This window comes from Chroicocephalus ridibundus, chromosome 8, assembly GCF_963924245.1.
Source record: "Chroicocephalus ridibundus chromosome 8, bChrRid1.1, whole genome shotgun sequence".
Lineage (NCBI taxonomy): Eukaryota > Metazoa > Chordata > Aves > Charadriiformes > Laridae > Chroicocephalus > Chroicocephalus ridibundus.
In genome coordinates this window covers 53,588,267-53,600,432 of record NC_086291.1, presented here as the reverse complement: position 1 = coordinate 53,600,432, position 12,166 = coordinate 53,588,267, and the positions used below count along the sequence as shown (strand labels likewise).

The following is a 12,166-nucleotide window of genomic DNA, read 5'->3' as shown; positions in this document are numbered from 1 at the left end:
CAGCCCTCCCTCAACCTCACCAACCTCCATAAAGTCCTTCCTCTGGTTGGATGCCTGCAAAGCTGTGGACAGACTCCTGCCCGATTTCTGATCCCAGCGCTGCGCCCAAGAGGAAAAGAAAAGAGAAACGAAAAGCAGGTGAATGAGTTGTTTTTCCATGCTACCACCTCCTGCCCACCACACACGCCTTCACAACCGCAACCCCCGTACACAGCTACTGGTAATAAATACTAAGAGCCTGCTGTAAACCCCACTGCACAGAGGAGCAAAATCCAGCGTTTCTGAGCACCAGGCCAGTCGTTTTTACACCATAAAAAGACCTGATCCAGCTCTTGATACTCTTTTTGGACCAACGGAAAAGTCTTTATTTTCTAACACTATAAAACCCACCCTTTCCCTGCTCAAGGTGTAAACACCAGGCTTGTCCACACCACAGGCAGCCCCCGCAACAAGAAATGATGGGACCACACCTGTTACAGTACCAGTAACAAACTGGGCCAAGGATGCTTTCCTCATCCTTGTGGGAAAAAAGGGACCAAGCAGCTTTGCAGCCCTCTCAGCAAAGACCACCAGCCTACCTTGCCTTCATTGAGTTTCTTCCCAGGGTTGGTTTCTTCTGGGTGATAAAACCATTTGACTCGGACCACCATGTTGTTCCCCCACGACTCCCACATGCTCTGGATCCGGCCAATGTAGGGCAGGTTGGGGCGGCCGGCTGAGAGGAAGACCGCACAGTCTCCTATGCGGATTATCTCTTTGCCCCGAACGATGGCCTTGTAGAAGAGCTTCCTGGCCTTCCCTTTCATTCCTCGTCTCTGCCAAGAGAGGATCACACAGGTGAGCAGCCAGGGATTGCCCGGGTTTACCCACCACCACCACGGCTTGCTCCGTCCCGCATCCCGCCCTTCACTGTTGGCACAGTGTCCACAGGCATCATTCCCAAGAGAAACAGGGCAGAGGGACTCGCCACGCAGGATGGCTCCCCCAGACATACGGAAGGCCAACTGCGATCTCCTTGCAAACTGGAGACCTTGGCCAGAGACACACCATGCCATCAGAGTTTCACCACCCCGGCAGAAGGGAAAGCACATAGGCAAGAAGCATCACAAGGCAAACGCAAGAGCAGAGCCGTATGGAGTGGTGGGAAAGGCTCTGTTTACCTGTGTGGGTTTCCCAAACCACTTCCACAGCTGCCGTGCGGGGAGAAAAGCAGCAATCTTGGGCCTGTTCTCCACCGACGGCAGTCGCTGGCGCTTGGCCAGCTCCTTGGTGGTGGGCAGGTGGATGCCCTCGCGTTTTTTGGGCCTGCTCTTGTTGCCGCTCTGCTGTGGTGCCGGCTGTTGCACCGGCTGCTGCGCCGGCTGTTTCTGGCTCTGAGGGTGGGAGGACGCACGGGATTTCCCTGCCTGCTTGGTTTGCTTGGGTGGGAGGGTTTGCTGCACTGAGGAACTTGGCTGGGCCTCAGCTACTTCGTCATCAGAGCTACAGGATGAGTCTTCATCCGTAGTGGAGGAGGAAGAAGAGCTGGAGCTCGATGAAGAAGAGGTCGATGAGGCCGAGGAAGATGAGGAAGAAGAGGATGAAGAGGAGCTGCTGCTAGATGAGGAAGAGGAGGAGGAGTTGGAGGAAGAGAGAGGGGTGGATGCTCTTGAGCTGGCCGAGCTGCTGTCCTGGGCTTCCCCTTGGTTCTTCTCAGCCTCCTCTTCCCCCTCCGACTCTGAGCTGCTGTCGCTGCTGTTGCTCTCGGACTCCTCCACGGCTGCTGGAGCTGCCGCCTTTTCTTCCTGGTCCTTCGAAGCAGTGAGGCTTTCCACTGAGCCATCGAACTTTCCTCCGAAGCTGGCAGGGGAAGGGTCTCCCTCAGCTGCTTTGGCTCGGGAAGATTTCTGCTTGCCCTCCGCACCCACTGCAGGGGAATAGCCCAGGCCCAACAGACTCTTGCTGTCTCTGCGACTGGCCAGGTTTGAGTCCTCCAGCATCCTCATCGCCTCCTTCATCTTCTTTGTCTTTGGAGACATCACGCCCTCATGGTCCAGCTTGATCAGGATTTCATTGTCATGCTTCCTCTGAGCCTTGACAATGGCGCCAAACTCCTGCGTCTCTTCCGTGGGCCGCCCTTTCTTGGCCTTGGCTTTCGACGCTGAAGCATCGCTGGAGCCGAAGGCCGCCAGCGTCCCCGGGAGGTCGCTGTAGGGCTCTGTGCCGAGGATGCTGCCAAACACAGCAGGCTGGTAAGTGGGTTGTGGGGGGCTATGCAGCTTAGTGGAGATCTTCATTTTGCTGGCTTTTGACCGCTTTTCCTCTGTGGGGGCAGGAGAGCCTCCAGTCGGCAGCGGTTGCGATTTTCGCGACCCCTTCATGCTTGCCTTGCCCAAGCAGGCTGGCTTCTCTGGGACTGAAGAGGCAACAGGTGAAGGCTCAACCTGATCCTTCTCTTCTGGCAAGGAGGCCTCTTCTGCAGAGGGGAAAAAACACAAAGGCATGATGGTATCCACCCAGATGGGTACTTTTTAGCTCAGACAACCCCAAAGGGGCACAGGTCCTCCCTGCTCACTGAACAGCCTGGTCTGATGCCAGCGCCCATGAGCAGCTGATAGGCAACACCCAGCGATGCTGCTTCAACACAGGGGAACCAAACTACAGATCTCCTGCATCTTTGGCCCTACTGATGGCTGCTGAGATGCTCAGCTGAAAAAGGGACCCTGCTCTGGAACACTGAGTGACAGAAGGAGGCTCTCGCAGTGCAGGCTGGCTTCTGAGCCAGCCTCTTGCAAACTGTAGCCACAGCAGAGCGAGCTGATGAATGGATGAAGTGCATCCATTCCCCCCCAAACCTTGCCCCAAGGAACAGCTCTAACTTGAGGAGAATGGTGAGCAACTGTGCAAGGACTCTCTCAACTCCAGGTCTGGCAGTGGTGACAACTTACCAGCTTTTGCCTTGACGCTTGGCTTTCTCCCTCGCCCTTTGCCCTTTGACACGGGCTCCTCTGACCCCAGCGTAGCTCCCTCTTTTACTTCTCCAGTGTCTTTGCTGGATTTACGGCTACGGCGCTTGGTGCTGGGCACCAAAAGGGCTGGGGAAGGCTCAGCACCTGGAAGAGGTCAAAGAGATGGTCAAATAACACATAAACCAGAGATGCGATACAGGCAACATATCCCTACCAATTCTGCAATAGGGACTGACTGGGCCTTTTTCCCTATGGGTTACATCCCACCCCAGCTCTGCAAGTCCCTAACTGACAGTGCAATCTTCCTAATTGAAAGTCTGTGAACTCAGCCCAAAATCTCAAGAGGCAGGTGGCCGGAAACTCCCTACATTTCATAGTGGGAAGCGTCATGCAAAAAACTGAACAGCCAGACTCACACTGGATCTTGTAGTCAGGCGGGAGAAGCCGAATGTGAGACAGTGGGATACGTCCCGTGTCACCATCATCAAACTCTACTGTGATGAGATCACCATCTTCCTCCAGATCCAGGGCTCCTGTGGGATGGGGGAGCAGAAGATGGGATTAGGAACAAAAAGAGTATAAACCCTTTGTCAGGGAAGTGGGGACATGGGGGAAGACAAGGATCCTGCACCAGCTCCAAAGCATCCCATTCCCATCTCTCCCGGGCTGTGCAGGGAGAGCACAGAGGCTCGCTCTGCAATGGTAAGTCCCTGATAACACTGAACCAGCCCACACAGTGTAACATCTCCCAGTCAACAGCACTGCTCCAGAACATAACAACTATTCCAGTCTGACTTCCCACCTCTTTCCCCTATTTTTCTCTATTCTTGCAGAAATTCACTTCTCTGTTTTCACTGCAGTATCTTTTTCTTTCTTTTTTTTTTTTTACCTGCATTTTGTAACTACTCTCAGCAATCACAAACTGTTGCTTTTCACTTTCTCTCCAGGAGAAATAAGCTGTGCTCCCACCCTCCCTTCTTGCATCAGCATCATTGGTCTGTAACTCATAAGAAATTCTTCCTTTTCACACATGTAATGTGACCAACAGCCCAAAAGCAAGAACAGCCATGGTAGAATTGTCCAGGGCTCTTCCCTGGCTTTTTAATGGGACCAGAAGGGGGTGTTGATCTGTCAGAGCTACGAGTGTGCAGGTGATTTAGAAACCTCTACAACCTCAGAAATCTTTGGTGCCGGGGTTGGAATTAATTCTGACTTTTTGAAGTGTTGAATTTCCCTGGTACTTGCTCAGACCACTTCCTACAAGAGCACATCTCCTGGACCAACAGGATCTTACTAAACCAGCATCATGACTGAGTTGGGCATGACCTGGAGGAGAGGAATGGGCCAGTCTCTCATCTCCAGGACACTCACAGCAGACCTCAGGGTTTCCCCAGACAAGCCTGACATCCCTCGGGACACACAGGACTGAGACATCCCTGGTTCACAGTGCAGAGCAGCCAGGGTGGCCTTACCTCGGACAACTGTCCCTGGGTAGAGGCAGCGGTACTGCTGGCTCCAGTAGGCTGCAATCCTCGTGCCCTCGGGCAGGAATCGCACTGAAGGTGGTTTCACATCAATGATCTGCTCAGGGCAAGAGGAAGGCAATTACTGATGTTCTTGGTACCAGCACAGACCATCCCACCACACCTGGTGTGTAGCAAAGCTGCTCTGGAGAAAGCAAGGGACAGTTTCCCTGCTGGGAAATGGCTTCCTGTCTGCTCACAGGGCAATGTGAAGAACTACCCCTGCTGGCACACAGGCCTAGTGCCCACACTGGTCACGGAGGCAGGATCAGAGCACGCCTGCAGCACCAGCTGGGCGAGGGGGAAGCTTCCAGCTAGCCTCCTCCACCCCAAAACAGGGCTCGGGCACCAAGAACAGCTACCCTTCGGCCTCACATACCGCTTCCTGCAAGAGCTGCTCCAGACAGTAAATGTGGGGACGGTTTCCCCTCTCGCCTTCCACCACCACACGGTATCTGAAACACAAAGGCCCAGTCAGACACGGCACGTGGAAGACATCACCCTGACGAGCTAACACCTCCCTCTGAGCCCTACCACCAATTTAGTTGACAGCATTTAATGAGAGGTAATTGGATTTTCCTCAGCACTGATAAAGCACAGTGAACTCTCCTTCCCTCCCTGCCAGACTGTCAGTCTCTTTCCAGCCAGCTCTACACAACCCCCAAATCCATCCCTGTATCAGCTACATCCCCATTCATTGGCAGAGTCCAGGTGGATACGGCAGCCCCTCAACTCACATGTCTGGTGAATGCACCGTCTTGACATGCCCAGCATAGAGCAGCTTGTCATCCATGGGGATGAGGACACGCAGACCGTCTTTCAGCTCATCCTTGTCAATTATGCAGGAGCGGGGAGCTGTGAGGTGTTGGAGCAAGACAGGGATTAGAGAGCACCATACATGAAAAAGTGACTGCAAGGGGAGAAAGAAATCTCATACTCCCATCATCACCCTCCCCTAGGAAAAGGCCTGTAAGGCCCTTGCAGAAAGGGTGCGCTCTCTCTGGCTAGCTCCTGGCAGAGGAAATTTGCCCTCTTGGTAACAGTAAAAAGTCCTCCCCTCTTAGTAATAATAATATACCAGTAAATGAAAACAGGGCAGCTCAGAGACTGGACTTCATCTAGCTGTCGCAGTGGGCCACTCTGACAAGGTTGTTTTCGGCAATCCAAACTGACTGGAAAAGTGGTATCTCCACCCCAAGGACTCATGGCTTTGGATGAGGAATGTGTGAAAGCAGTACAATCTCCTCCGAGCAGCTCTGGAAAACTTGCCCAGCTCTTCTACCTGTACAACGAGGTCCCCCGCCCGCCCTGCTCTCACCTGGTGTGGGCGGTCGCTCGACCAGCATGCTCAGTGGGATGTTCTCATCCTCTGAGAAGCTGCTGTCTTGGTTGGGTTCAAAATCCTCCTCTGCTGCCATGCTCTCCATGAGCTTGCTGACAGCTCCTCCTTTCCCTCGGTTCTGCAGGAGAGCAAGCAGCATGTCAGCTGGATGACAACAGGCTGATCCCATCTCACCTTCCTCCAGCAACAAATAACCTGAGGGTACTGGGACAAACTTGTGTCCATCCTCAGCAACGTTGATCACAGAGAGTTAAGTGAGTGTACCCAAACTTGCTTTTTGGTTGAACAAAGACCTTTTGTTTTTCTGAGTTTATTCCCAAGCATCACTGACAGCTGACCAAAAGCTATTTCATACATCCTAGCCACATCGCACTCCTGGAGGTTAGGAGAGATGCTGCGGAGCAGACAGCTGTAGTTCTGCTCTGCATCCACCATCCCTCTGCACAGTGATCCCGAGCCCCTGTCTTCACTAAACAGGCAGCAGGCACTGTTCCTATTTCTTCTCAAAGCCCCATGAGCCATTTCTTGCTGTTACACACCAACCATAAGCCTTACACTCAGAAATCATGTGAGTAGATACAGTAACGTGTGTTACGAGAGAAGACAGGCTACAGCAATGGAGCAGAAACCAGTTGTGACCTGGCTCACCCAGTGCTGAGCAAGGCAACTCCGTCACCATCTCCTTGGTCCTTGCTATCCATAAAGGCTCTCTCTCCACCCTGTGGCAGCCTTAGAGAAAATTCTGCCTGCTCATTAATTTGGGGGACAAAGGCAAACGAACACCAGATGGTAGCAGCAGGTACCTGATAGTCTTCCTTGGATTTTAGGCTTCTCAAACCAGCATTCTGCCAGTAGCATGCCCAGCAAAACCTGCATGTCTGTTTTCCCTCCCTCACGCTGCAACAGTGCAGGAAAAGAGCAGGGCTCTGCCAGCAACCTACTCATTCACCCGGACTAGAACCAGCCCCCTCACCTCTTTTTTCACCTCCTTGGCTTTCACCTTGGCTTTGCTCTTCTTGGTAGAGCCCAGGGCATTTGCCAGGCTGACACGAACATCGGATGGGGAGCTAGGGATGCCAGGAGGAGACATGGAGGAGGAGGAGGAGCAGCATGGTGTTTCTTTACCCTTCTTCCGCTGCTAAAAATAAAAAGAAAACACTCCTAATCAGTAAGGAGAGGACTGGTAAAGATCTAGGCCCACGGAGAGGCGAAAGGTGGAGCAAGGCAGGCTGTGCACAGGTGGGATGACTTTCAGCCAGCAGTTAGTTCACTGACCGGACCACATCCTACATCTCCCAGCTCTGTTTTCGGGCTTCACACGTTTTGGGGAGAGCTTTCATTACCCTGGAGACCAATTCCTGCCCATCAAATCTTCCCCCAAAGAGCTCTAAGAAGATCCTAGCTGGCCTCGTGTCACAGCTAACTTGTCTAACTCTCGCCACAATCAGTACTCCTCCGTAACGCTGCCATGAACTGAACCGGAGCAGGAGGGAGCCAAGCTTCCAGCCAAAATGAACAGCCAGCAACCCAGAGATCACTGCCACCACCAGCCAGAGCGAGCTCTCAGAAGACACCAGGTGAACAGCTTTGGAGGCCAGCATGGGGGGGCCACAGCTCAGCAAGCGGATAAGGCCATGCAGAGAGTGGGAGAGAGATTTCACAGATGTTTTAATGCAGCATATCCACTCTGGCCAATCCAAGCAGGATGGATTTGGGACATGGAGGGTGACAAAAGTAACCTGCCCTGTTCAAACATAACAGGCTTTTACCCCCTGCAAGTCAGATCCAAGCCTGACAGCTCCTCCAGGTGTATGTGGGGTTGGCAAGGGTGACAAGGGCCATCCAAAGAGCACTGGGGCAACCGCTGAGACAGGACTCAATCTCCTCTGCCCAAGCGAAGTTAATCACCCTCCCCTCACCCTCAGCTCCTAGGGGTCCCACACCAATTCTGCCAGCGCATTCCTCACCTTGCTTAGCTCTTTCCTCTCCTTCCCCTTGCTGCCCTCCTTTTTGGGGCTCATAGGTGCCCCCTTGCCACAGCGTCCAGGCTTGGAGACAGGAGTGGAGCTGGCAGGCGCCACGGGAGTCAGCATGGCCGAGGAAGTGGTGGCATCGTGAAGGAAGATCCGCTCGCTCCGGCGCCGGTTCCACAGGTCATCATCGCTGGCCTCCAGCCCAAACTCAAAGCTCAAGTCCTTGGGAGACTTGAATTTCTTCAGCTTACGGCCTTTCTCAGACCCAAGCTTGGCCTTGTCAGCACTTCCAGATCCGGAGTCGAGGCTGCTGGGGGCCTGGCTTGGTGGGATGCTGCTTGCCTCCAGCGGCCCCTTCTTTCCCCGCAGCAGCCCTGAGGGTGACTTCTTCCTGATCTTGATTTCGCTCTCCGAGTCGGTATATTCAAACTCTGTCCCTAGGTGCAAAAGATTCAACCATCAGTCAAAGCCCTGGCTGAGCCAGGATGGGACACATCCTGCTGGAAGCTTTTGGGCTCTGTGGGAGATGTCGTGCCTGTTCAACAGAGCCCTTGCTTGTTCCCCTTCCCAATCCCCACCATCCCTCAAATCTGCATTTTCACCCCATAAAACACTGACTTCCCTGAAAATAAGTCTCTCCCACCCCAAACCAGAGCCCATCCACCCAGGCAGTGTGGTTCAGTGTACTCCCTGCCTCGACTTTCTCCCTTCTCCCACAACCAAAACCCTGCAGGGAAGCTGTGAAGAGAAAAGATACTCTTAACATTTGCCTCTCCACAAAAAGAAGTTGCTTAGCTGGAGTAAAGCACAAACCCCACAAGCTGAGCCTTCCTCCCCTCCCCGTGGGAGTCCTCTCCGGTCTTCCCTTCGTTTCAGGAGAACAATGTCTTTAACGAATTGAATAAACCCGTATTTCAAGCTTATTTCTTCCCATTGGCTAACAGACATCACAGATCTTTTTATTGGCTCAGTAATCGCCTTTAAGTCAAGAGAGGCAAATGATCTTTTGTCTGTGGCAAATGGAAATCCCCTCACACCAGCCTCCGCTGAGCATTACGGGCACAGCAGTACCCAGAGGCCTGAAATATTGTAATAACGCCAAGACGTTCACCACCTTCAGTGTGTTTCCCTCCCCAGAATCTGATAAAGGAGAGCATGATCATACACTTCCAGGGGTAGAAGGGAAACTGAGGCAGGACCTACACACCCAGCAATATGGGCAGGAGGCAGGCAAAGCCATGTGGCTGCACAGGCACTGTGTCATCAGTGGGATGCAAACAGCCAGGAGGAAACTTGCCCAAGGTCATGCAGTGAGTTTATGCTGGAACAAGAGACTGAGCACAGATTTTCTAAATACTTTTATTTCCCAGGGCACTGGACCTCCTAGGATGGCAGAGCACGTCTGAAGATGTGTAGAAACATCAGCAGAACCTGGTTCTCCTTTTCCAAAAAAAAGCATCAGCCAAAGGTCTCTCTCGTACCCTCCTCCAACCTGCTGTGGATCTGCCCTCTCTGCACACACATCTGCGTGACTCTGCCTTCAGACCAACAAGGTCTGAAATCAGGCCTCGCTTGGCAGAAACTCTTCTCAAGCCCAACAGTGAACAGTCCCTGCTGTGATAACCACTGCTTGCAGAAGACCCTTGAGAAAGGACATACAGCACTGAACAAAATTCACAAAATGAAATGAAAACGTATGAGGCACAAGCATATCTTCTCTCTCAGACTTTCTTTCTCAAATACACTCACTTTCCTGGGTAAATTCAGTCTGAAGGAACCTGCTCTCATCTTCTACCCAAACCTCCTCCCCTGAGACAGCCCCAGCACGAGCAGAAAAAGAGCAAGCCTGTCAAAATCAAAGCTGGCAAGGCTCGAAATGAAAAACCCATTGGAAATTACAACACTCCTTCTCCTCTCTCACTGCCGCACGAGGCAATTTCTAGACACTTCCAGTTTCAAGGAGGGCAGGTTACAAGATGATAAATTCTTAAGAGAGGCTGTTGGAACAAGTTGGCAAAAGCCTAATATAGCATGGAAACAGTGCTAAAACAAGCCGGGCTCCCAAGGAAGACATCATTTTCCATTCTGAAGCAAGCTATAAATTCCATTATCACTTAATAAATATTAATAGAAAATTTATAAATGGAGCCCATATAGATCTGTCTGACCATGAACGATGTCACCAACGGGTACTTGTGCAGCAGGGCACAGGATGGGGAAGAAACGGAACTCCAATTATGTGTAACACACTGAAACTGAGACAGAGACGGGGACAGAAACACAGGGTCTGGCACTGCAAACACATGAGCAGAGGAAGGCTTCAAGACTCTCTGGCCAGTTTCTATAAGGAAGCTGATGGGATGGGCTGACTGAAGGCGTTTTTTTTCTGCTTGGGTCTCTCTGCTTCTCTTGGGTGTCTAAGATCAGCTGCATTTAGCACACGCTTCCTTCCCTAAAATGCAACAGCACTTCATTGCCTTCAGCGCTGTGTCCAAGGGGACACAGTACCCCATCGCTTGCCTTTGCAGCATGACTATAAAGGATTTGCCAGGTAGGAAAAGAGGAAACTTTGAGAAAGCCACAGGCAACTACCCCTAGGGAAACAATGGCTGCAGCTGCATATCCATGACTGGTTCTTGTTTTCTTGTTGGGCAGTTCCCCCTGCCTTCAGCATCAGGACCAAGCAGCCAAAAGCAAGGAAAGAGCAAGCCAGTGTCTGGATAACAACCTGCTCCCTTGCAGCACAGTTGGGACCTCCTGAACATTCCACCTTGCCCCCATGGCACCAACCCTAAACCAGGCAACTCACCCATCAGGCTCTGCCGCTCCTCCTTCTTCTTTGCCTTCTGCTTGGCCTCCAGCTGGATGATGGAAAGCGGAGGGGGGACAATGGGACTGGGCATTGCGCTGGCGGCAAACCTTGCTAGAAGGCCCAGGCCACTCTCGTCAAGGGCAGGTGACGAAAGCCTGTCGGTGCCGTCGGTCCCATAGTCCTCTGCTTCCTCCTCTTCCTCTTCATCCTCCTCCTCTTCTTCCTCTGAGCTAGAATCTAGCACGCAGAAAAGAGGGAGCCCATTACAAATCTCATGGAGTTGTGTATCAGCCACATTTCCACCCCGAACCGATAACTCTCCTGCTTCTCTGTGCTCACCTAAGTAGCACTGAGCCACCCGTGAGCTGAGCCAGAAGATGTTGGCCATGGACATATGTGTCCTTGCAGCCATATAGCCGCTATCACCCTGCCTACCACCACCCTTGAAGGACACAGCAATACAGGGTACGGCAAAGAGGACCCCTTCAAGGCAAGGGAGGGAAGAGCAGGGTGTTGGCAGAGATTTGAAAAGGATGCCACGCACCCCTGCAGCTTTCAGGAGGAATTAAAAGCTTAATTCCTTTGAAAATCCCAACCTTGGAGCTGTGGGATTCCCCTCCCGCCCACCACCTCTTCCTCCATAACAAAATCCATTAGCGTAATCAGAATCAGAGATCAGCATGGAAGGGGAATACCAGAGATCAGCCTGCGCCATGGCGGGAGGCAAGGAGGACACAGAGAGGAGAAGGGGCAGGAGGCAAAAATGCAAAGAGGGGGAGGGAAATAATAATTTGAAAGCAATGGATTTGGAATGCATAAGGAGGGAAAGTGTAGGTAGTGTTGGAGACGAGGAGTGTTTAAACGCTCTGCCTCAAAACTCTCCGTGCCTTTCATTTCCCTCTCTACAGCTCAGGCTAGAGAAGCCCAGCTCAGCACAGGCAGGATGAGCTGCCCACAGCCCAAAATCTAATTCCGGCAAAGAAATCAGCCTTGATACCTGCCTCGGCTGACACCTGCAGAGAGCAGCAGGCTGGGGTTTTCCTTTACAGTGTATACATACAGCAGGTATTTTGGGGGTAGATGCTCTGAGAGTGGCACCCCTCCCTTCCTACAGCCCTTCCCAAGAGCCTGTCATCAGCTCAAAGGCAATTAATTTTAACGGCATCTCATCCAGTTAGCGCTGGTGAGCGAGAGTGACTACACAAATGCACGTATACCACACACATACATATACACACACATATATGAACACGTAGAAATATATGTATCTAACTGCAAAAAGTGGGGTCTGGAAAAGATATTTCATTTCTCTTGAAATTGAGGGCTTAAGTAGGATCATGAAGGTGGATGGAAAATTTCCACCGCTAGCAGGAGCCCTGCTCTCCCTGCCTGAGCCCACTCGGCAGCTCCCCGCCAGCCGTTATCCCTGCCTCTGAAAGCCAGCCAAATGAGAAACCAGATCCCTTCAAAATGAGCTGGAATGAACACGAAAATCCTTTTCTTTTCACGTATGCCCTCTGGGATAGATCAAAAACGTCCTCAACGCTTCGTTGTTCAAAAAAAAATTA

General features: G+C 52.1%; 1 protein-coding gene across 4 annotated transcripts in view; it reads right to left on the bottom strand.

Moving 5' to 3' along the window:
- Nucleotides 1-12,166, bottom strand: part of TNRC18 (trinucleotide repeat containing 18) — a 59,265-nt gene that overhangs the window by 2,987 nt on the left and 44,112 nt on the right. For 3 of the 4 annotated variants that reach the window (XM_063343316.1, XM_063343320.1, XM_063343317.1), the window contains 12 exons: nt 10,596-10,835; nt 7,781-8,223; nt 6,787-6,951; nt 5,790-5,931; nt 5,209-5,326; nt 4,851-4,926; nt 4,421-4,529; nt 3,365-3,481; nt 2,928-3,092; nt 1,161-2,455; nt 579-815; nt 25-99 (listed from right to left, as the gene is read on the bottom strand). In XM_063343316.1, the coding sequence (XP_063199386.1) occupies nt 25-99; nt 579-815; nt 1,161-2,455; nt 2,928-3,092; nt 3,365-3,481; nt 4,421-4,529; nt 4,851-4,926; nt 5,209-5,326; nt 5,790-5,931; nt 6,787-6,951; nt 7,781-8,223; nt 10,596-10,835 (3,182 nt within the window). The remainder of the gene's footprint in view (nt 1-24; nt 100-578; nt 816-1,160; nt 2,456-2,927; nt 3,093-3,364; nt 3,482-4,420; nt 4,530-4,850; nt 4,927-5,208; nt 5,327-5,789; nt 5,932-6,786; nt 6,952-7,780; nt 8,224-10,595; nt 10,836-12,166) is intronic. The other variant, XM_063343319.1, reaches the window with a different exon arrangement.